Here is a 24,112-nt window from a genome sequence, read left to right on the forward strand (position 1 = left end):
GCCTATGTTTTAGAGCACACTTTATACAATTCTTGTTAAATAATAAACTTCAAGGATTTCTTTGCCCGTGGAGAGCAAGATAAAATCTACTTTAACAGATATAATTTCAGCCAAATTCCAGCAAAAACCGATGTAAAAATGTATTGATACGGTCTATATATTTTATAATACGTAAATCGGAAACATTGCAGCAAGGTTTTGATTGATTGATTTCGGGTCTTACTGATTCGTGATACACACTAAATAAGACGGAATAAAGGGAATGTAAGATGAAACCATCTCTGTGCTAAAACGCAGCGCTACATACAGGTGCACTTCAAACGCAGCACACGAGCACGCTCAAGGCTCTGTTCAAGGAAACTCATGCTTAGCTCTGATAGGGGGGCTTCATTGATCTGTTGACACAGCTCTGTTGCCCCCCGAGCCTACTACATGACTGCCCCTGAGACCTTCAAGGCTTTAAAAACAAAAAAGTTGTGTAGAACACTATTCAAGTCCCCTTGTAGTTGCTAAGTTTATCTCTTACAACTCACCTTTAATATGACATATTTAAACATTTCTTAATGCTTCAAAATAGCTTCAATGTAACTATTTAGTGTACACGGAGCCTATGAATATGCTAATTAGTCTCCGCCCAGATCCACCTTAACCAGCTCCTGCTCCAACAAGTCAACCGTGCGACGGTCTTTCTAGTGAAGATGGTACATTATAAAAGTTTGCTGGTTAGGATAGGTACTGTAAGAGACCTGGTGGGATCTTTCAGGTGATTCACGGCACAGTGCACTTTAGACGCCACGCCAAGCAGCTGTCAGCGTGTCTGAGTATCGACAGATCCCTGCAGAACACAAGCTCATATCAAATAAAGCTATGACCAGTGACTTCTGTGATTTATGGATTCTGACCACCGTGAAGACTTGCAGGCCAATGAGGGGCCGATGTGTGCATATAGAGCTAATCTACTTTGTTAATGGTATGTTTGTTTTATGGATGTTTGGATCTTTGTACTGCACAATATAGAAAATACTGTCGCCAAAACGAGCATAAACCAGCGAGGACTATCACACCAATCCATTAAAGTCAGAATGTGTTATTTACTGTACGTGTTGTTGACCGTGTTTTTATTTTTTCCTCACGGCACATTTGGACCATGAAACTGAAAATGAATGAGACGGTCCGACAGCTAATGACTAAATCTAAACTGTCATCTGTAGTTCTCTGATTATGAGACGCGGGATCTCCTGATGTTACACCTTGAATTGAAGTCTCAGTGCCCTTCACACAGCACAAAACACCATGAAGAATCAAGGGATGCCATCACATCTATCTTTCTTCTACTTGATGTCTGGAGATTTCGCTTCTTCTGGGCGACGCCATTGTGACAGACTGACATTTTTCTAATGGGACCGATGAAGGAGGTGAACAAGGGTCAGTGTGAATAAATAGTTGCGCCTGCATCACACATACATCCAACGGTTCTGTCTGTCAGTGATCATGAGGCTTAAGCTGACTACTGATGTTTTACCCATCAGACCCCTCGCATAGATGCATGTCAATCCTTATGTTACACACTGTAGTGTTGCTGCTAACTTTCTATTTCTCTCTTACTTTACTTTTACTATACATAGAGTGAATGATATGTATTATACATCATATGCAAATATCCAGAGTCGGCAACAGCACATTACACTGGGTTTTATATCCCAAAAGGTCCAGTGCATGAAATTTAGCGGTATCTAGTGGTGAGGTTGCGAATTGCAACCAACGGCTCACTACCTACTCCCTTTCGAAGCACAACAGTGGGAGAACAAAGTTGTTGTCACGTAAAAACATAACGCTTCATTATGTAAGGTCTGAAGATATAGTTATGTATATTATATTGGATAGATTCTCACATTGGACCTTTCATTTGGAAAAAATAGAAAAAACACTGGATGTGTACTTTAGTTATTTTTTTGACATCACAAGCACTTACTTTAAATGCAAGAGAACTATGGCAAAATTCAAGCGCGGGTGTGTATCTGTAAGGGACTGAAGATTCTTTACAAAACACCACTTCATGTCAGTTCTTTCACGATAGAGTTTCTGCCTACACGTTGGTGATAAAGACATCATGATCTTGATGTTGTCCTTATAGCACCTCTGTTGCTCTCTACATCTCACCTTCCTTCCACAGCTTCTGTCTCTTTGCCAACGTAGGCCCAAGGACATCTCAGAGACCTCGATTTAGACTTACACACAGCCGTTTTATTTCTGGTCGACCTTGATCTTTAATGGCCTATCAGTTTCTTTGTATAAGAAAGAAAAAGTTTCCCAAAAAATTTTTATTTACTCACCTATGTCATTCCAAACCTGTGCAGACTTACTTTATCCATATAAAGAAAGTGAGTCAGAATAACTGGATAAGTCCAATTCATGAAAAAAACGTTTGAAATCGGTTTTAGAAATCATTTAGTAAATTAGTCATAAAAAGATTTGACTCAAATTAATCGTTCGGTTGCAAATCAGGCATTGCTACTTCTCTTAAAAGAACTTTGAGCCGGTCAAATTTAGTCTATTCATAAAGCTAGTGTGTAAAGCTATTTTTATCATTTTTATTTTTAAAAATCCATCTAAATTCCCATTAGTTGTAAAAGTATGGTCAGGATATATCTTGGAAATTGGCCCGGATGGAAGAAAGTAAATCCTATGATTTTAAGGTAATTGAATAGTGATATTAATAAAACCACTATTTTTGGAAAGTCTTTCCACTCCGATAGTACATTTCTTCTATTTTCTCACTTTTTGAATGTGCAGAATGAACCCAGCAAGTAGATAGTAAAACATTTGATTATTGTTTTTCTGTTTGTAAGCTTAGCTTTCAAATCAAAAGAGATAAATACTGCTTCAAAAATGTGTTCCAACATTGTGTGAGAACATTTTGTGCTTGCAGGGAAGTCTGCTTGTATTTTAAATCTGGTATCATGGGAAGATACAGGAAAAATTCAACAGGGACCAACGGAAGGCTGAGTACAAGAAGAGATGCATCTGATCAAGCCTTTGCATACATTAACATGAATCCTGGGAATTTGGTTTATTTCTTTCTTTCTTCCCCTACCAGGTTTAATTAAGGTTGAAGCAGTGTCTTTGGGATATTTGTCTGATGGAACACGAAGCCCCCAACCGCCTCCCGTCCCCTGCCGTTTCCAAATCCGTTCCATCTTCTGGGACGTCTGTTTGTGAAATGTTTTTACTGTCTTGTGTCTCTCGTCAGACTGCACCAAACCGGGTGGAGAAAGTGTGCATAAAGTCTATCTTCAGAAAAAGAAAAGACGAAGCTACAGAGAGAAAGTGATCGTTGTACATTGTCCTCCCTGACATGTGGAGTTCTGCACGGCACGTTTGCTAAACATTGCGTTTTAAGATGGGTAGATCAAGAAGATTTTTCACGAATGCCATCAAAGGAGCAAAAGAAACTGAGGAATATGTTCTCCAGAATATGTTTGCCAGGCTATTTTTAGCAGCTTTCCTTAAGAATATTAGTTAGCTGCCGCAGATGCTTCGAAGGCAAACATGTTACCAAAGCACACGTAACTTATACTGCCAAACAAGACGCAAAACACAGAGGTAAATAAGGAAATTAACAGCGTCCCTTAATTGCTTTGAACAAGTAACACTTCATCTTCCTCAATTAAGATTCTTGGCTCATGTGCTTATAGGCCGTTTAGTGTAATCAGCACTGATTATCAGTGAATGTCTGATGGCGGTGGAAATGGGTTATGATGGAGAAAACATCACCGGTCGGCTGTCACCGGGTCTGATCCGATTACTCTGTCCGACACCCCCCGCCAACCTCGTAGACTCCATTTAGACGAGAACACACGGGGCAGGCCATCAGGGAGGCTGTGCCATTTTTAATATTCAAAATTCTGCTGAAACGCTTCCCAATATTGTGGAATGAATAAAATATCCCCCAACGTTTTTCTGCTGGGTATTAGCTTAACATTTCCACTTCACCAGTTGTCTCATTATGAAAAAGTGAAACATCAGTCAGCCTCTGATAGGCTGCTTTCCGCATGTCCATTTGTCTACTTAACCCGTCCTGTACCCTGTCGCTGTTAAAACAATTTCCTCCCTGACATACCAGAATAAGTATTGATTGAGGGATTACATTACCGGAGGTTCGGGCCGTGCATTGATCCCCTCAGCGGTGGACGTTTTATAATGTCTGTGTTTGCCAACAGCTTACTTTAATGTAAAGAACAACTGGTTTGAAATATAGCAGATGTAAAAATGTAAAGTAAGAAAAGAGTTTGTGTACGCATATAAGCAAGACCTTCATGAGTAACGAAACGGAGCATTGTGAGACATTACCTTGCTGGTATTTCGATATTGGAGATGGCGTAGAAGTACTTGAGCAGGTTATCTTTTTGCACATACGTTCCACCGAGCGCTGGTCTCTGCAGCCGAAGGCGCAGGTTCGTAAAGGTGAAAAAGTCTCGTAGACCTTTCATACTCTCCATGCGCGTGTACAAGTTGTCCATATTTTGTAATTTGGCCCCCGCGAATATGGCAAAGCGTTCCCGGACCTCGAAGCGTGCGTTCTTTTCATTTTTAGAACCGACCCAACGAGAGTATTGCTCCGTACACATAACCCTGGTCACATTAGTGGCCGTCAAATCCTGAACCCTTTTGGGCAACATCCCGAAGGCATCCATGCAGTCGTCGGCGTAGTACTGAAAGGGCTGCCAGGTTCGCCCGTAATTCAGGGACTTATCCAGAACCATTATTGTGGGCCGCCCATATTCAAAGGTTATCTGGATGTCATCGGTTAACTCAAGGCTTTTGTTCCAGGATAAGGAAATGTTGGCCAGAAGAGGCTCCGGAAACCGACTCCATGTCACCGTCTGCCAATATGTGATGAGTCCAGTTCGTTCCCGGTCCTGCATCAGTTCTGGAGGATGGGCGAGTTCTTTGGTGGAGGCATCGCATTCATCACTACACAGGTATGGGTTTTCCTGATGAGGAAGAAGACAAAACAGATAAATGAAACATGCTATAAAGTGTCATACAGTTTATGCTTAGCAGTCGACTTAACCTGTCAAAACTGGATTAATGGTCTAGCAGAATTCTGCTTAAAACCAGACCAGCTAAAACAGCAAGGATACCTGTTGATTGATGTCATAAAACTTTACTATCAATGGTTTCAGTGGCAGCAACATAAAAATAAATGATGTGGCCCAAACATAACTTAAGGTAGACCTCTGCAAAGTGTCAATAACTGCTGAGTATTTTTATTGTATTTTAATACAGTTAACCAAAAAATTATATGAATTCAAGTTAAAAAGAAAATCAATAGTTACATTATAACCAAACACAGACCGAAGGTTTACTTCAGGCCAGGTGTGTGCATCCAATGAAACCGTCTATAGGATAATTTACTTTCCAATCAGGGGTTCGTTTGTCATAATTTCCTTACTTCTGAGCTTTATGTCACTTTATATACGCCGTAGAGGGGAAGCAGAACATATGCTTCTCCCACAATCGAAGTGAAAATTATTCCTATGACGGAGACGCCTCTGTATTAAAAGGTTTTAATGTTCCAATCACTTCTGTTAATTTCAGGGTATAAACCTTTGCTCTAGTGACACACCAGGTGTACGGATTAGCTCGCCGGTTGCCATCTGGTCACCCTTGAACTTTTAATTCCCTTGTAAGTAAGCAACAGCCATACCGGACAACAAGCATTTGGGAAAAGCTGCACACGCTGCAGCCATTACAACTGACAGCTCAATGTCCACCGATAGTTATTGTTTTAAAGCCCACGCACTTCAACGTTTCCCTGGCCAAGTGTTTTCATGCTCCATTAGCTACCATTAAGAAATAATGGAGGCTACCTGCCCCAACCATCTGGAGCACCATTACGCTCAGATCCAACGCCTAAGCCCAACTCACTCCTATGTCTCAATCCTGCCATTTTTCCCTGCAAAGCAAATCCAGTCCAACTGCTGCACCAGGTGGCTCTTAGACTAAACCTCCAGCTTTCCTCCCAGGAAGCGTCACCGCTAAAGAGGAGCGTAAACCTTAATGAAATGTTTGTGCACTTGTTTTGTGCAGATGCTATTACTCAAAGCAACTTACTATAAAGTCTTTCTTTCAATTTGTGTACTTGCTGGGGTTCGAACCCAGAACCTTTGCCATTGGTTTGGACACCATTGGTCTTACATAAACTCAGATATCTGAGTTTATGTAAGATATCTGTGGCTACGCTGGTTATTACATTACACCACGGAGAACCGGATTTTATTATCAAATATAATATGCAATTGATATAAAAATCGCCAAGAAGGTTGCCAGATGCCCTGGAACAGAGGTGGCCCCTAAAATGCATGATTTTCCATAGCCCTAGACGTGACACATTTTAGATTTTCCCGTACAATTGTCACTGACTCCTCTAATAACATTAACTTAATGAATAATCCTCCATCCCATTAGCTTCACACACCTTCGATGGGAATTCCCAGCCTGCCTTAATGAGTCCGGTCAAATTACACGCTTCAAATATAGAATTACATGACCTAGGGAAATCCACTCTACAGTTTACATGGGTCGGTTATTTAAAGAGAGTCTGCGTGTTTCTTAAAATAAGATTTTTCTGTTAACCAAAATAGAACTTTGTCATGTTTCATAAGAGCAGTCATTCATGACAGAAGTGCTTAGTAGCAAAGTAAAATGTCATGGCCGAGACTAACAAGCGCTGAAGATCCGGGGCTGTGCTGCTGGAGACTGCACCTCTACCTGGAGAGATGGCCCTCTTTCTTCAGCGGCGTGTTAATTACAATGAAGACCGGTCCCGCCGGACGTTCAGTCATATAACAGCTGGTGCTGAACAGCTTCAGAGGGAAACAGTCGCCTAATTATACCAGCCAGAAAATGACTCGCACAAGAGCTCCAACTGTCTCGCCGAGTGTCAGAACACGACTTTAATATGCAAATAGATTATGAAACCATTTTAGGCGATTTACTCAACTTAGTACTGTTTGTGCAGTTCTTTCTGCTGAGTCTAATGGATTTGGAGTGCTTTTCAAATGCTTCTCAGACATGAATTTATAGACAAGAAGCAGTGAGAAATGCACGGTGTGCTGGTGTCATTGATACTGGTCTACTTTGTCACCACTTCGGTAAAATTTCAGATTTGATATACAAAAGACCACGTTCTTGTCATTGAAAAGACTTTGCCTACATGTATTTATTATTACATTATATAATACCGTCTGTTACTTTCTATTAGTTTTTCTGACTGTTTGTCTAGTGATTTTTGGAGTTCTATTATAGTTCGCCCATAAATGATCATTTCCTCACCCTCTTGTCATTTCAAAACTGTGTGGCTTCCTTTCTTCTGCAGAACACGAAAGAAGATATTTTGAAGAATGTTGGTAACCAAACAACAGCGATACCCATCACGTGCATTGGTTTTGTGTCCATGCCATAGAAGTAAATGGGTACCGCCTTTGACAAACAAATACAAAAAAATGTGAGCGCTTTTTCAAAGGTTTGTTTAAACCTGGACCATATGTGTTTGTTGTCCCATGGTGCATTGCAAGACTGTGCCGTTACTCTATCTGCTAAATTTAGTCCTGGCAGTGCATGTGTTTCTAAAACGGTCCAATAGGATTATTCCTCAAATAGCTCTTAGACTAAAGAGAGAGGTTTCATTCGAATTATATAAGCGAGGGTGATACACAACAGCGTTTCTGTCCCGCTTCAAACACGGACTGCGTTCAGATGTGTACTGTATGCAGTAACGGGTCACCTTTCTGCTTAGCTAAGCTAAAACCTTCCTTGTCCCCCATGCTTAATACTCCTTTCCCTCTCATTCTCACTCTCTCTCTCTCATTAGCTAGAGCAATACAACGAGAGCTTCCAGCGGCGGCTAACATCATGCGAAAGAGAGAGAGAGAGTAAAGCGCTGAGTAAAAATGCAGAAGCATCTCCTGTGGGCGCTGAGTGACTGAAATTTCCTCTAAATCTTTAATGAGCCGGAAAGCTTTTCCAAAGAACCTGAAGTTGCCAAATCTAGAGGGCTTACTTGGATCAATTAACTCGACGTGAAGAAAAAACACAGCTGATTGTAAACACAGTTACAGTCGACTTAACAGAGTCCCACACTTACTATATCAAATAAATGTTTTGCGTTGGGTTGTCAAGATTAAATGAACGTGTTGTATTGGTGTCTAACAGCACCGTGCATGCTATGAAAGTTCACAAAGTGATTCATTTTCCCTACCCCTTGTATGTTCCCTACCCACATTTGAATGTGTTACACTTTTTATTATATTTTATAAGGGTGCCAACCCAGCCCAGCCGCATTAGGTTTACAGCACCACGCTAAACACTCCCAAATGTGCACGCAGATCATTTCTCAGGTTTTAAGTTTAGGAAATTGTATTTGTCAAAAAATTCAATTTTTAGTTTAATATTGACCATAGACAACGCAGGTTGGCCAGCCGAGGAGGGCTGAGAAGCACTGCATTCACAAAGGCCATCGTCCTATAGGCTGAGGAAAGAGGCCGGCGTTTGCATAAAGAGGACATTCATAAGCACTCAAATCAGTTTGATGAAATTCGACCGTCTGTATTAATAGTTCATGGTGTATGTATAACAACAATTAAAATAAATAGTAAATAACTATAAATTCATTTTATGTTAGACTGTGTTCTTTTGTGTTGTAGCTGGATAGTTGGGGTCTCGAGTCCCTGGCACTGTTATTTTGGGGGTCGCGAGCTGAAAAGTTTGGGAGCCCCTGTGCTAGGTAAGTGTTGAAGGGATAGTTCACCCATCAATTCAAAAATCTTTCCTCATTTACTCGTTCCAAACATGTACTCCATGATATTCTGAAGAACGTTGGCTCACATTGAATTCCATTGTATGGAAACAACCTGTCAGACAATTCTCAAAATGTCTTCTTTTGTGTTACATGAAAGTCATTCTGGTTTTGAACGGCGTGACTGTGAATAAATGATTACAACATTTTTATTTTGGGTGAACTATGCCTTTAACCTGACCCCATACGTACATTTTTATCCAGTATTTAATGTTACTATACTGTTTATGACGGTGTGACATCATTCGACCACAAGCAATAAACAATACGCCTGTAAGTCACATACCAAATATTTATAATTATATTGTAAATGACACATCACACTACATTCCCTGAGTTTCTGTTTACAAGTGCGCAAAAACTCATTTTCAACACAAAAATGTTGCTGTGAAACCTCTGCTCCCAAGCACCACCTGACTGCGGGCAGAGGAGTTATTCTCACGTGGAGCCGGTTTGATCTTGCGAATGCCAGAAGGTCTCCTCAGTTTAAAAGTGCCTGGCCCATCATTCCCCCCACTCCTCTTTGAACATTTGAATGCAGAACGGGCTGATCAGTGGGTGAACAGTCAGCTTTTATTGATCTGAGAAGAAAGTGCTGACAGGGAAGGACATGACTACACCCTTCTCCTGAAACTCATATCCAGTTTCTTTTGCTCGCTAAGCTGCCTCAGGTCGACATGAAAAAATATTCTCTAATCAGTATGCACGAAATATACGCCCTTGTGACGGGTTGTTGTATGAATAGTGATGAAGTGGAGTAGTTTTCATGCGGTGCATTCTATTACGACTGGAAAAACTTCCAGGGATTTGTTACCACATTTTTGGTACACAATTAAAACTGGTCCACAAGTAATTTTAAAGTTTTGTTATTTACGTGTATGTGTTTTTGTGTGTATATACAGTATGTGCTTGCAGGTGTGAGTGTGTGTGTATGCACAGGTATATACTTATCATTACCGTATGTAGTCATAACCACTTAGTAAATAACAAAAGTCATTATTTTACCTTCTATTTAAATAGCTTTCGAATAATGTTTGTGTCGGTATAATTTGTTGGGGTAAAATTTAAATAATCACTGTTATGTAAATATATATGGGAGGACTATGGATACTTTTTTATTTTTTGTAAACCATGGATACAGAAAATGCAACATTATGTACTTTATGTATGAAATGTGCACTGCATTTCGAGGCTATTGCATGGATAAAAGCGAATCCTCAAAGTTCACTCCCTGAACTCTGTCCCCCGCGTTACCCCTTGAAATGACTGTGTATCATTAAACAAACTGGTATCTGTGATCCCTACAAACATAAAAATACACCGTGGTAATATCATCAGTGATACAAACTTCAAAACATTTCAATCATTATGCGTCTACAGTGTTTGCTTGTTGAAAACGTATTCGGTGTCTGAATTCAGATTCCCTATGGTACAGATACCCACTAGATTTCAGTGTGCCAGACGCACGGTTTAAGGTGCGAGAATGATATCATAAGCAATGACCACTACCCACCCCCCCCTCCAAAAACGGCATCCTGTTTTTTATTCGCACACACCCTGAACGTGTGAATGTGCACCCCGTCAGACGCATTATTCCGTCTCCGGGCCCCATGCGTGGTGTCAGTCCAGCTGGACAAATCCTCGATCAGATTATTGGCTAAGAGCACAAAGCATCGGTTACTTGATTCTAAGATGTAGATGAATTGCTATCCTCCTACCTTACAAACACTGCCTAATATTTACTCAAAAAACGTTTATTCTATACAATATAAAGCATCCTCGTATTTATCCTCTTTCTGTTTTGCAGGGTCACCCAAATATCACATTCCCCCGGTCACATTCGGAAAGGCGCAGACCGTTTGAGACCTCACGTTTTTTGCTAAACCTGTGATGATTTGCATGGATAATCCTCTGGTGACTGATGTCTCATGCAAGGAAGCAAACTACACTGAAGAACAGCTGTGTGTGCAAATTTACACATTGGCTTTTTTGTACTTTTGACCAACACGTCACATTGATTTCTATTTAAGATGTGTGTAGACATTTCAGTGTCGCTTAAAAATAACTCTCTGATCACATAAAACCATATATGGAATATTATGTTTATTCCGTTTTCTATTGTCCTTTCTTTCTACAACAATGCACTATTCTTATGTCTGAATTTATTTTAAGATAAAAGGCTTGAAGTGCTTGCTCTCTTTTGCCACGAACCAATCTAGAGTCCCAAAACAGTTTATTTATTACTCACCAAAGTACAGAATCTCTCCGGCGGGTTCCCACATGTGATATCAGGAGGCTCCACTCGAATCTGCATATACTCCTTCATGGACATAGGTTTGGGTTGGCAAGCGTAATACTCCCATGTTGGTCCATCATCTGTGCTGACCAGCGACTTACAGATATCGTACTGGCCCAGAGTCAGAATAATGCACTGTAAGAGCAGGATCGCCTGTGAGAGCATGACACTGGATGGGTCCATGGGTGTGATAGAAAGGCAAGAGGTGCCACAGCTTTTAGCAATATCAGCATGGAAATGATTCAGATTACGAAATCCATTGCAGTTGCACTTGCTTCCAAAAACGCAAATTCTGAGCTTCGATAGAAAATGTTGTGTGATTTTGTGTTTGACTCTCAAATCTTCTGCTGCATCTTTCAATGTTCACTTTTTGTAGATGACAATAACTTGAACTTTTCCAGGGCTGAATGTCACTTCAGTTCAGAGGTGTGAAGTAGACGTTTTTGCGCAAGATGATGCCTGGTGTCGGAGTCCAGTCCAAGATGCATGTGTGAATACAGAACGAGCTGTTTCATTTCTGACATTTAGCCTAGAAAAATAGAAAAGATCAAAAATGGCACACCCACGATTAAGATTAACTTTTAAAACATTGCTCTTCCTGTGCCGAGAATTGCGTCCTTATAATTTCACACATCGACTTTACATTATAGACATTTAAGCATTTTTGCCTTTTTTAATAGATTCAATTAAGGTTTATATCATGTGTATGGGAACTATGCTTCAAAAGAAAGGCTATACAGCTACAGAATATGTATAATAACGAAACATGAAATGTGCGTAAAAGGGTTAAATCGAGTAAAGCAAACTCTTTCCATTAATTTCATTGACAAAAACTGCTCAGCGTCACCCTAAATATTAAAGGTATAATGACGTAAAAACAACGAGACAAACAGAACTGAATTAAAATGGCTCGAAAACACAAAAGTTTCGATTTAAGTAGCCTTTTCCAAAACTTTTCCAATCCGCTATCTGGCTAATATAAAACGGCCATACAAGCGGATTTATCATAAAGTCTAAAAATGATGGTGCTCGTGACTGCAACGCATATAGTGTCGGCATGCTCAATGATAAATAAAACCATAATAACACTAACAACAGTAGCCTACAGCCTACATATATGCACAGCCAAAAAGTAACACATTTGCGTAAACTCACCCTGCGGTCCAGAAAGAGCATCACCTTTACTGTTCCCAGATGAATTTCTCCTCCGAAAACTCTTTCTCGGTCAGCCACATCACTTAAAACAGACGAGAAGAGAAGAGATGCAAACGTTACTCATCTCTGTATAATGATCACAGTGAACGCGTTCCCATCCGTGCATCCTCCGGCTGCCGCGCAGTTTGTTGGAAAGCATTCTAGATAGATGGGCTAGATAAATGCCCCAGATCCAGATCGCTCCGAAACACACATATTGCTCACTAAACACTCAAAGTTTGCGATTCTGTCCGTGCCCCTGTCACCGATGTCTCTGTCTTGCGCTTTCAAGGACAGACTTCATAATACTATCCCTCCCATTCCTGCCTCTCTTCTACATGCCCCGGTCCAGCTCCATTCACCGTGCCTTATCTAGCAATCTATTTTGCGCACGCTTACTATCTTTGCGTGTATACCCCACTCTCCCTTTCCTTTTGTAAATACGAAAATGATTTTGGCTACTTCAAACTGCCTGCCGTGACTGGTAGAAGTAACGTGAAACATAAGTTTATCTACGGACTCGGAGAGCAGAACCGTCCCACCAGCAGAACAGGCAGTCCGCCCTGCTTAAAGGGACAGATCAGAGGCAGAGGATGCAGAATATTATCCAGCCTGTTCCATGTTTGATGCTTTGGTTTCAAATAACCTACTTCGTTATTATATCAATAAAAGTGCTTGTCACGTGCATTGTGCTTCATTTGGTAACATTGTGGAAATTCATTGTTCTTTCTAACATCATTTATTTCATGATTGATGTTAGGTTCACAATATTGTTTTTTCTATATATCATATTCGAAAAGAATATATCAAATATTATATAAGAGATAGCTGTAGTAACCTTATTGTGGCCTATCACAACGGGGATTTCTTTTTTACTTTTACGCTTTTGTGGTATTTTGGACAAATAAGGTTTCGTTATTTTTCACGGAATCAATGAAGCGTTTTGAATAGTCCACACGTGTTTCGGATAATGGAGCTGTCCAGGGCACCCGAGGACGCGCATACTACTTTCCATAAGCTCAAAGTAGCCACATATATAGCCCGGATCAGGTCATTTGTGTTATAAAAGTACAATCATTACTATCATTACAATATTTAGACACGCGTTGTAGCATACAGTATGTATTACTTTGATTGACTCAAAACGGTAATAAAAGCTTTGCCCCGTCGCTTGCCTCCTGAAAACTACAAGTACCGTCATCCCGTCAGTGCCGATGACGTCATCGCGCGTCGTCAGTTGCAGCGCGAGCGGCAGCAATGGCGGATGTTATGAATGTCGGAGTGAATCTGGAAGCTTTTTCGCAAGCGATTAACGCCATCCAGGCTCTTCGATCGAGTGTCACCAGGGTGTTTGATTCTCTTAAGGATGGGATGAAGAACAAGGAAACGCTTGAGGGGCGGGAAAAAGTCTTTATGACTGAATTTCAAGATCATTTGCAATCAGTCAATCGCGATTTGAAGTAAGTCGGTTGCCAATGCAATGAAACCCCTTCATAAAATGTAACGGTTACAACAATCGTTTAACAAATACCACGATTATTATCGTTATAAAAGTGTGTGTGATAAGGTATCAAGTCATCCCGTATTGGCTTAAATTGAAGATTTTACGCCAGTGACAATAATGTGCATGCCACGTACAGGGCTGTGGTTGCCATGGTGATTTTTTCCAAGGGATGACTTTGGTTTCTTATATAATATTATTTTGTTATCCTAACATATTAACAGAACCCGTGAATCAGCATTCAGGACCAGAAACTATCACTTTGAAATAGGGATGAACAATAAATTATCGGCCGATGAATGGAAATTTGTAATGTTATCGGCTGATTATAAAATTTAGGCCGATATATTATAGCCGATAAATAAATAAACATTCCTCTGGTTAAACTGCACGCTGCTCACGGTTAAAGGACAGGACAGTACAGTATCTTTCTCTCGTGATCATTCACCTACTGCTATGAGCAAAATATTTTTGATGTAGATCAAGCATTTATAAATGTGTAATTCAAGGCACAAAAGATTTTGAGACCTGTTAGACATGTGACTATAAAGAATTGCACTAGGGCCAGCCATTCAAACAGAATGCATCTTTCTATGTCGCCGCACTACTGTATCATAATTTTTCTATATAAACATGAGCTAAACAGTACGGCTGTAACACATGTGTAGCAATTGCATTACGTTATATTTCATTCACTCACAAGCAAACATCTTCAAAACGCGAGTGTGTTCCCCTCATACCTGCTCAATATAAGCATATAACATGATGTGTTTCTAGTTTTAACCGTTTCTCTGTATGCTATGATGAGGATTGACGGCGAGATGCTGTCGATTTCCTCTCTCGTATCTAATTTAAGCCTTTGTTTTATGATTTAAAAATATGATTTCAGAATAATCATGAAGTCATTGTGACTATGTAAACACAGACGTAGCAGACATCACATCCATGTTTTAATGGTAAAATGTATACTTTTTTGTATACAACTATTCAGACAGATGGTATTCATTCTGAGTGGGTGCACATTCTCTTGAAGTTGGGAGCACCAGTGCTACCGATAGATATGGTGCTACCAGGGATATAGTTAATTTTGAGCTTTTTTTCTCTAATTATTTGCTTAAATAATGTATGCAAGTTAAGCTTTGCATGCTATTGAGTTATTAAAGTAGTCTAAACTTATAATTAAGTTGTTATAATAGGGGAAGGGGCTTGTTTACATTGTGTAGTTATAAATATGCACAGTTAAAAGGGTCTGTATTTTTACTGCAACTGTCATGCATCCTGATTCCTTCACTTCAACATGAGTGCAACCTCTTAATAAACCGCATCATTTTGTGGGACTTGCTAACCTATATAACACTAGTGTGGCATTTTTCTACAATATTCACTGACCATATGACCATAGAAAAGGCCATTTTAAGTCAATCAACTGCCGTATTTCCTCTCTCGATGTGTAAAATGTTTTAAAAAAATACTGTCATGTACCGAAAACCGGTATATATCTGGAAAATACTGTTATTTAAAAGTGTGGTCATGCCGCCCAGCACTAATTTCTCTTGGTTTCTACAGTGAATTGGAACGTCTCAGTAATTTGGTCGGCAGGCCGTCAGAAAGCCACCCCTTACACAACAGCGGGCTGCTCAGTCTAGACCCAGTACAAGACAAAACCCCTCTGTACAGCCAACTGCTCCAGGCATACAAATGGTCCAATAAAGTAAGTTTACCCTGCATAAAATACTATTTTTTTAACCCACAGGTGGATTGTAATACAATTGCTGTGTTGTGTGCTGTGAACATGTTAAATATCCATAATAGACAAGTTAAACAGACCGTACATCAGTCCAGAATATCAATACTGAGTGACATTTTAAAGGGTCACCTTCATAACATTAGGGATTGTTATTGATGACGCTTGTTTGGTTTGTAAACACAGAGTTTGGCTTTCGCTTAATGGTGTATTTTATGTGTGAATTCTATGTAAATGTCTGATGGTAAATTAGAAGATAGAAAGTTCTTGGATGCCTCTGCCATAACAGATGATATAGTTGACAGTTTGTGAATCACTTGGCGGGGACTATTGTTAAGCTGGTGTACGGTTTTGTTTTTAAATTGTGTATATTTCAGGGCTGCAAGTTGCCTTCAACTTGTGAGAAAGTTCTTTCTCTTCTATATTTTTTTCCTTTCTGTGTTTATAAGAGATGTTGAAATTTGATGCTTTCATTTTGACATGATATTTTACTGGTGCATCTACAATTGAACGTGACTGATAGCTTTCTTGACTTCCAATAGCTTGACATTAGATTAAAGGGATAGTTCACCCGACAGTTTTACTCACTCAAATATTGTTCCAAACAAGTATACATTTCTATGTTGTGCTACACACAACGGAAGATATTTGGAAGAACGAGATCTCCTCCCCATTGACTCCTATAGTATTTATTTTCCCTACTTTGGCTGTAAATGGGGGTTGAGTTCTGTTTGGTTACTGACTTCAGAGTGAGTAAATGATGACATGGGTGAACCTTTAACTCACAGTTTTTAATAAAAAGTCTATTTTGGTTGTTTTGTATGTGGGAAATGTGAAATACTATATTTTTGCTTTAGCTACCTCTCTGTTTATCAATACGTTTTATGGAAACAAGGAGTTTTGTGGCCACCGAACTATTCCTAAATTCCAGATTAACATTAATCATTCTTCACCATCATGGACATCAGACTTAATGGAGTCAGGGAATCATTGTACTAGTGTAAACCTACACCATGACTCCAAGTAACGCTGTTAGCCTATTATCAAGAGGAAGCAGGTCTACGTTTTGATGATCTAATTCTCAACTCTGTAGCCCATCAGAGGCATTCTACTCTGAGATTGGCTTCAATGAAGGCAACGTGAGTAGGGATGCTCCGATCCACCTTTTTTGCTTCCGATACCGATTCCGATACCTGAGATTCAGTATCGGCCGATACCGAGTACCGATCCGATACTAAGGTAAAAATTTTAAAGTGCACAATTACTTAATAAACTATGTGCATTGCTGTGCAAGACATCAGGCTCGACTTAACATAAATTTCCTGACCCCGTAAAACAAAATAACAAACTAATGATTCACAAATTTAGTAAATAGTTTATTAAACCAGCACCGGTGCAAAACAAATGAAAAATAAAACAAAAGTGTTCACTATCTTTGGACAAAAGACATTCAAAATTAAAGTGCAAATTAAGCAGCTGAATATAACAACAGCTTCACTAGCTTGATAAACGGGTATAAATAAATGGAAACAAAATCTCTTAATAATTTTTAAGAAAGTGCAAAAATAATTAAAAAATCAATTCGCAAAAAAAAGCTGCTGAAATTGAGCAAAAAAGTACTAGCTTTACTGCTTTAGATATTCAAAATAACATGAATCAGATCTTTTTAATGCTTTAGTCACTAAAGCAAAGTCCACTTAACTAAACTAAAGTTTAGTGAAAATAAAATTTAACATCCAACACAGAAACAGATGAATAAAACACTAGCTTCCCTAGCTGAGTAAAACTGCACATGTTTGTTGCATTTAACGTGGCATTTTGTGGCACAAAATTCTCATCCAACCAGTGTGCGGTTAAACTTAAAAGCGACACGTCGCAGCTCCAGATATCTGTTGTAAAACTCACCGCATTGACATCTTTAATTTTTTCGGATATGTGTTTGCTTTTTGACTTTTCGGTACAGTTCAAGGTAGAGTTAAATATTTACGCTTCGGCGTGTCGTACTGCGGCTCCAGGTGGTTTATAAGGAGTCTGAAGCCATTATTCGCAACGACGGACAGCGGTTGCCCATCCATAACAATGAAAGCGGTGGAACTTATTGGCGTAGCTGTTGTAAAATAACTCCAAATGACAGATATTTTGGCTCGCTCCATGCTGTTCGCTGCTATATGTGTTCACTTGTTCACGTGCACTACGTACAGAGCACGTTGCTAGCGTATGATGTCGCACGTTGATAGCGTATGATGTCACACGTTGCTAGCGTATGATGTCGCACGTTGCGCAATGCGCAGCCGCCCACGAGAGAGTTTAAGCGCCGGTGTCTCCATGAACTTTTACATCGTCTAGCACAAATTTTATGTCAGATCGGGTATCGGTGACAAATTGCACCGATACCCGATCTAGAATTTTATTACGTATCGACGCCGATACCCGATACGAATATCGGATCGGAGCATCCCTAAACGTGAGATGTTCCAAATGTAGAAACATATCAAAAGTTGGCTTGCTTGCTCGTCCAGAAAACAAAGTTGTGTTACTGTCAATGTCATCTGGTAAATTTGCTTTTGTTCCAAAAAAGGCAGGGAAAGTGCATTCTCTTTGGCCCGGTCAAACACAAGGTCCTTGAGCAAATTGTTTCGATAGAACGCACGCGGCGTCTCGGCCCGAAGAGCTCGCACTTGAGATTCAATAGATGTGGGTGTTCTCACGGTAGAACCAACATTTGCTCAATATCCATTACAGCTGAGTGCTTTGACTTCTTTTGATCTTGAGTAGGTCTTCTGTCCTAAGTGTTATTGAACAAGATTTGCTATTCTTACTGTAAATGCAATTTCTCTGGACGTCTGCGCTCTGTTCTCGCGCTCTTTGATGCTTTGGCCTCAAGTGATGCATGTGGCATTAGCATCGGATTAGGATCATGTTTTCAATGGGAAACAGGCTCTTTACTGTGTTTTGAATAGCTGTGATTCAATTCCTAATTTGTTTTATCATGAAATATTGCGATTAGGTCTCGGATGGTTTGAATAATAGGTTATTATAGGGTGAAGACTAGTTCACTTGTTCAGTTTTCTTGCATGGATTGCTTGATGTCGCAGGTTTTTATCCACCGATGTGGAATGACTGGGTGAAAGTACTCGATCAATAGCAGCCTCTGATCCATTGGTCTCTCCACGCTCTACATAATGGTAGGTGGACACAGGTCTTTTTCCTCCAACAAAACTAAATCTTTTCAGCTTTGCTATTGCATAGAAAGGATTTCATCCGTGGCAACAGCATTTTTCGGTTGTCTTTAAACGTCCCAATGTATTAAACTCTTTTTTAGGTCACACAGGATTTTCATCTTTTTTGAATTTGTTTTCAATATAGTGGCCGTGCATTTCTGTTTCTTTTTTTCAAAGCATTTATCCTGATACACACCTGAACACCCATTTTTTGTTGACTAGTGGTTCGTTGTAAAGACAATATAAAAACTAACTTCTGGACTGAGACAGACTATTTAGGGGATAGTGTAGATTTGGGTTTATTTTATTGATTGTGGATTTAGTAGACATGATAGGCTGCAATATTACTGGTTCATTTTGTTTCGCTTCATCCATACAATATTGCTCACATCAGCAGAATAGTAAAAAAGTTATTACATTTTGATTAAAAATATGTGCCATTCTTTGGATGTTGAAATACTTTTCCTATTTGCAGAGACGGCTTTATGTATACATTGTATATGCACCCCAACACAACAGCACTGTCTCAACCAGTGGTGTCAGTTTGATGTTGTCTTTAAATATTCTTAACTTAATTTTCTTCACCACTTTCTTCTCCAAATGTCTGTAATTCTGTTGTTCTCATTAGTTCCGGTCCGAATCTGATACCGTGGCAGAGCGGGTTCACAAGCTTCATCCCATTACGTGTGTTTGGCCAGCTGTTTTCCCACACTCCGATGGGAAGAGCATTAGATCAGGATTAGGTGCGTCTCGGATGGACGGTGTTGAGGCGGACATGGGCGTAAGGCCAAACCAAGCTTCTCTGGCAGAATGTTGATGCTTCCACGCTGTCTGCCCCGGCGGACAGCACCCCTACCCCACTGTAAACCCGATCAATAGGAACGTTTCCGACATGCAAATTACCTCAGAATAATGCACAGGGTGCTTTTAGTGGGGCTGTTTTTGGCCATTATCTCCTTGGAGTCCGTATCTCAGTCTGGTACTATGACTCATCTACCTGTTGTGCTTCAGACATCTTTTGGTGTTTAGAGTTGGATGCAGTTTTATTTTTTGATATGACCATTATGAAATACTCTTTCAAATGGCTAATGCTTTGTTTTTACATGTTTATAAAGAATGCAAAAATTATGATAATAAAATGTGTTACTAAGAATAAAAAAGAAACAGAATTATTTGCCACGATGAGTTTCACAGTCCCACCCTTTATAAAAAAGGACAGCCTGTTAAGGTGGTTCGATTGTATTCAAGAGCGAATAGAAAAGCATTTCATTAAATGGAAACCTGCTTCGCCTTTGGCTACTAGCTGTCATTCATCGTCGTTATTTCCTGATGTTTTTGTCTCGGAAACCTCAAGGTCCACTCCGTCCCGAGGCTTTAATTTTACTAAACGGGAATTCTTCTAGCATAGCGGTACTTAGATTCTAAGGAAACAGCAGGAAAATCCCTTGATGCCCTTAAGCTAGAAATAATGAGCGGTTCACATGTACAACAAAACGCTGATAACGGTCAACAATTGGCTCATTATAAAACTCGCTTGCACAAGATTTTGAAACGGTCATATTTTTCACGGCTTTGATATCATAACAGACATTGTAAGCCACCAAAATGTTGATAGGTTTGTGGGTTATTACGAATCATACCTCAAAGCATTATACACGTTAACATTTTCCATTTAGTAGTCTGATAACCAGTTATTATATAACCAAAATAGGAAGCATGAATATTGCAATTTCTCTGTAGAAGTACGTGCTTATGTATGTACAATACCGTAGTCTTTTCCTGATCTTTATTGAATGATTTCAGAGTCTCTGTATCATTTAGCAGACAGTGTTGTATTTAACACGGGTGGCTGTGGACTGTCAGTAGAGGTGTCAGACACAGAGACGTTTAAGCACCTGCTTATCTTTGTACCATCACACACTGAAGACATCAAGCTGTTATTGTGTCAGCCATAAATGCCAGAGCTCCGCTAGGTCCAGCAAACCCTGGACTGCCAGGAACAGATGAATTATGGGACAGTCTAGATTTACTAGCATAAGGCGTGGGAAAAAAGTATTTCGCTGTAGAAGAGTTTTTTTTAAGGGGCTTTTTGACTTTTTTTATACCATAGGACAGCGGAGAGCAGACAGGAATGCGCTGGATATAGAGATAGGGGAGAGGGACCAGCAAATGATGCTCGAGACAATAATCTAACTCTGGTCGGGCCGCAAGTGCACTGGCACTATACTCTAGGACACTCTAGGTCAACTTCTTTATATGGATAAAACCAAAGACATTGTGTATCTGTTATCTCAGACCTGATGTTGCCTGCTGTGTTCATAGTGATATGCCTTCAGAAGCCATCTCAATTTGTCATCCACTTTTTACTGTACATATTCTGTCTAACATCTCTTTTTATGTTTTATGGTCAAATAGAACAGGTCATGAAACCATATTATATTACAAATTGATCACAAAAGAATAAACTGGAATATTAAAAAGACAATAGGAGAAATAAAAGTAGACTCGCTGGTAAAAAAAATGATCCTGTTAATAAGGCCAAAGTCTCAGGAAGCACCTTGAGATTTCCAGGACCCCATCAGACAATAAGTGATGATGATAAGTGTCAACTTGTAACCAGGGGCTAAATATGTTTCCTTTGAATTATCTTTTGTAAAACGTAACGTGTGACCATTACAAGCGAACATATTCTGTCATTGATGGAAAACTTTAGACACGGTTTTTGGATTGCAAGGTGACATTGCCAGCGGCCCTCTGATATTCCTCCATACAAACCAGTGAAAACACCTTGACGAGTTATGAGATCAAAAGATTAAGAAGTGGAAATGAGTCTCACTCGTGTGAAATTGGTAAGGTTGTAATTTGCTTATGCATTACAGAGGAATCTCCCCGTCTTAGATATAGACTTTCACTTAAGCAATGCCCTCATTAAACCTGCTTGGATCTAATCATCGTAATGCACGGAGCGAATCCAGATCATATTCATACAGTCAAACCAGTGACACTCTTGATCAGGTTCGTGAACACAGTTGTAGAGGTACAGAACAGTAGATCTGCTTTACGCATTCAGAGGCCGTATGTTATCGTGTCAGTCGTTTACAATCCTTCATTCGGGCTCCAGCACGGGCTCAAAGTTATAAGTCAATCCCTTGTAGTAGAGTTTACATTATGGATATTTCTATAATCACCCGAGCCTACAACTTTTTCTGTTTCCTGTTTTTTTGCCCTCGAACTAATCAAAAGAGTGTCGTGAATGCTTCAAAGGCTAATGGCTTTCACACTCGACACTGTCCTGAAACCGTGCAGCTGGTTAGGCGCTTTAATCATGTCTTGAACGAGGCTGTCAGAGGAAACAAATGGCAGGCCTCAAACCCGGAGCACACAATAAGATCAGAGAGCAACAAACTTGCCACCACAACATGTTTCAGCCCCGCGGTTAATGATGGAGCATGTGTCCAGCAATTTCTGTGCCAGGGAGGACTAATAGCCTGGTCAGTCTTAAAGATCAGCGTGGCGCGAAGGGACGATAAAGGGTGGACGAGAACGAGAAACAGCTAAGAGGGGCGGAAAAAAGCAGCGACCTTTTGAAAATGCACTGCTCTGAGAAAAATGTTTGATGTTGTAACTCTAGCAAGCTCCGATTCCTTATTAGTTCCAAGACAAGGGAGTGTGGAGTTAAAAGAAGAGTGTTCTCTGTTTGCCTCGGCCTGCTAATTCCTCATTAAAAGAGCAAAGGACGTAATATAGCCTTTGATAGTTTTATCGCTGTTATTTTCAGTACAGGAGACTTTTGATTTAAAAATAGTTTATGTATGAGATTGGGACGATGTTGTCATGTTTGTTTTTCTGTTTTATACTGTTAAGCTTCTGAATGGTGATTAAGTTAGATAAACACTGATGATAATGAAGGGTTTAGCCTGATATCATCTAAATTAGGTGCAGTAAACACCGTGTGCTCAAAATCGATTAATCGTGATTAATCGATTCCAAATAAAATGTTTATAAATGTGTTTTTATAATATATGCATGTATATTTTATGTGTGTTAATACACAAACATATAAACATACACGGCATACACAGATATATTATAAAACACAAACAAACATTTATTTCGGAATCGATTAATCACAATTAATCGATATGACAGCCCTACTTTGAATGAATTAAAATAAAAAATTTAAACTTAATTAATACAAAATGTTTTTGTCTGTCTAGTTTTGTTACAGCATAGTTTTGATGTCTTGTTTCTGTGTTGCTGTGAGTATTGACTATGGTTGCAGTTAATCCTTTAAAATGCATTTTTTTTATTAATTCAATACTTTAATTTGGAAAACTTCTGTCCCACTGCTAGTAGCAGGTTTTGGATCTTATTAAAACTGTTTTGATGTGGCGTACCCCTGTCTTCGTATTCAATCACTGCCTGTAGAAACTTGTTTGAATCCAAATGGGTTTCCTGCTAGGAATATGTCTGATCTCATTTGCGTTACCCATAACCCTGATTTATGAGAAGCAGGCACAGAAAATGACCTCGACCTCTTGACCTCTGGCTGATATTTAAAAATTAATTAACCCCCTGACTGCAGCATCACTGCCTCCTCGTCCCTTAACGTCAATCTCGCTGTCCTCCTTCCACTTCCTTTGTGTCTCTCTTCACGTGGGGATTAATATCTTAATTATCACTTGTGACTAAATATTTTTAATGAGACCATAGATTATGCGTATGGATGGATGGCATTTATATTGTTTTTGGTCGACACTGTTCTTCTTCTTCTTCTTCTTTGTGTTTGCTGGTTTCTTGTTCAAGTTACGAGAAAATTCTTCTTGTCTTTTAAGAATCAAATGTGCAGAAGGTTTTAATGTGTATTTTGTTGTGCTCCATAAAGATCTGTTTCAAATTTGATTTGTAGCTTTTATAAAAGCTTGCATGTAGTGGATTCTTTGCAAAGACATGTCCCATGTGCATCTTTAGGTGGCATCTAACAGCTTAAAAATCTGGCATTGATGTCTGAAGGAGCCATATTTTATTTGGGAGCTCCAGTGGAAGGAAATATTTCACTCAATGATTCGGTTTGTCTTCTTTCAGTCTGTTTGTCTTATGTCCTTCAGCTCGTTCGTGTGAACTATTCCCTTATGCCCAAATTAGTTATGTTGCCTGCAAAAAGTAGTTTTCCCAAAAAGTAATTCCCAATTTAACTAAATTGGGAATTTGAATAGTTTGCATTGTGCTCAGCTGTAACCACACACAAACAAATCAATGTACAATTTCCCAGTTTATTTTATTGTTGCCTACCATA

At 39.6% G+C, this 24,112-nt stretch overlaps 2 protein-coding genes across 3 annotated transcripts in view; one reads left to right on the forward strand and one right to left on the reverse strand.

Annotated features, from left to right (window-relative positions):
* ntng2a (netrin g2a) overlaps positions 1-12,925 on the reverse strand; it is a 46,503-nt gene extending 33,578 nt beyond the window's left edge. For both annotated transcript variants that reach the window (XM_079467331.1, XM_079467330.1), the window contains exons 1-3: positions 12,312-12,925; positions 11,109-11,685; positions 4,351-4,994 (exon numbers count right to left, since the gene is read on the reverse strand). In XM_079467331.1, coding sequence (XP_079323457.1) covers positions 4,351-4,994; positions 11,109-11,339 — 875 coding nt within the window. In that variant the 5' untranslated portion in view covers positions 11,340-11,685; positions 12,312-12,925. The remainder of the gene's footprint in view (positions 1-4,350; positions 4,995-11,108; positions 11,686-12,311) is intronic.
* A 438-nt stretch (positions 12,926-13,363) lies between these two features.
* Positions 13,364-24,112, forward strand: part of med27 (mediator complex subunit 27) — a 39,764-nt gene continuing 29,015 nt past the window's right edge. Inside the window, exons 1-2 of the mRNA XM_079467355.1 lie at positions 13,364-13,810; positions 15,418-15,562. Coding sequence (XP_079323481.1) covers positions 13,608-13,810; positions 15,418-15,562 — 348 coding nt within the window. The 5' untranslated portion in view covers positions 13,364-13,607. The remainder of the gene's footprint in view (positions 13,811-15,417; positions 15,563-24,112) is intronic.

This window comes from Barbatula barbatula (assembly GCF_947034865.1).
Source record: "Barbatula barbatula genome assembly, chromosome: 11".
Lineage (NCBI taxonomy): Eukaryota > Metazoa > Chordata > Actinopteri > Cypriniformes > Nemacheilidae > Barbatula > Barbatula barbatula.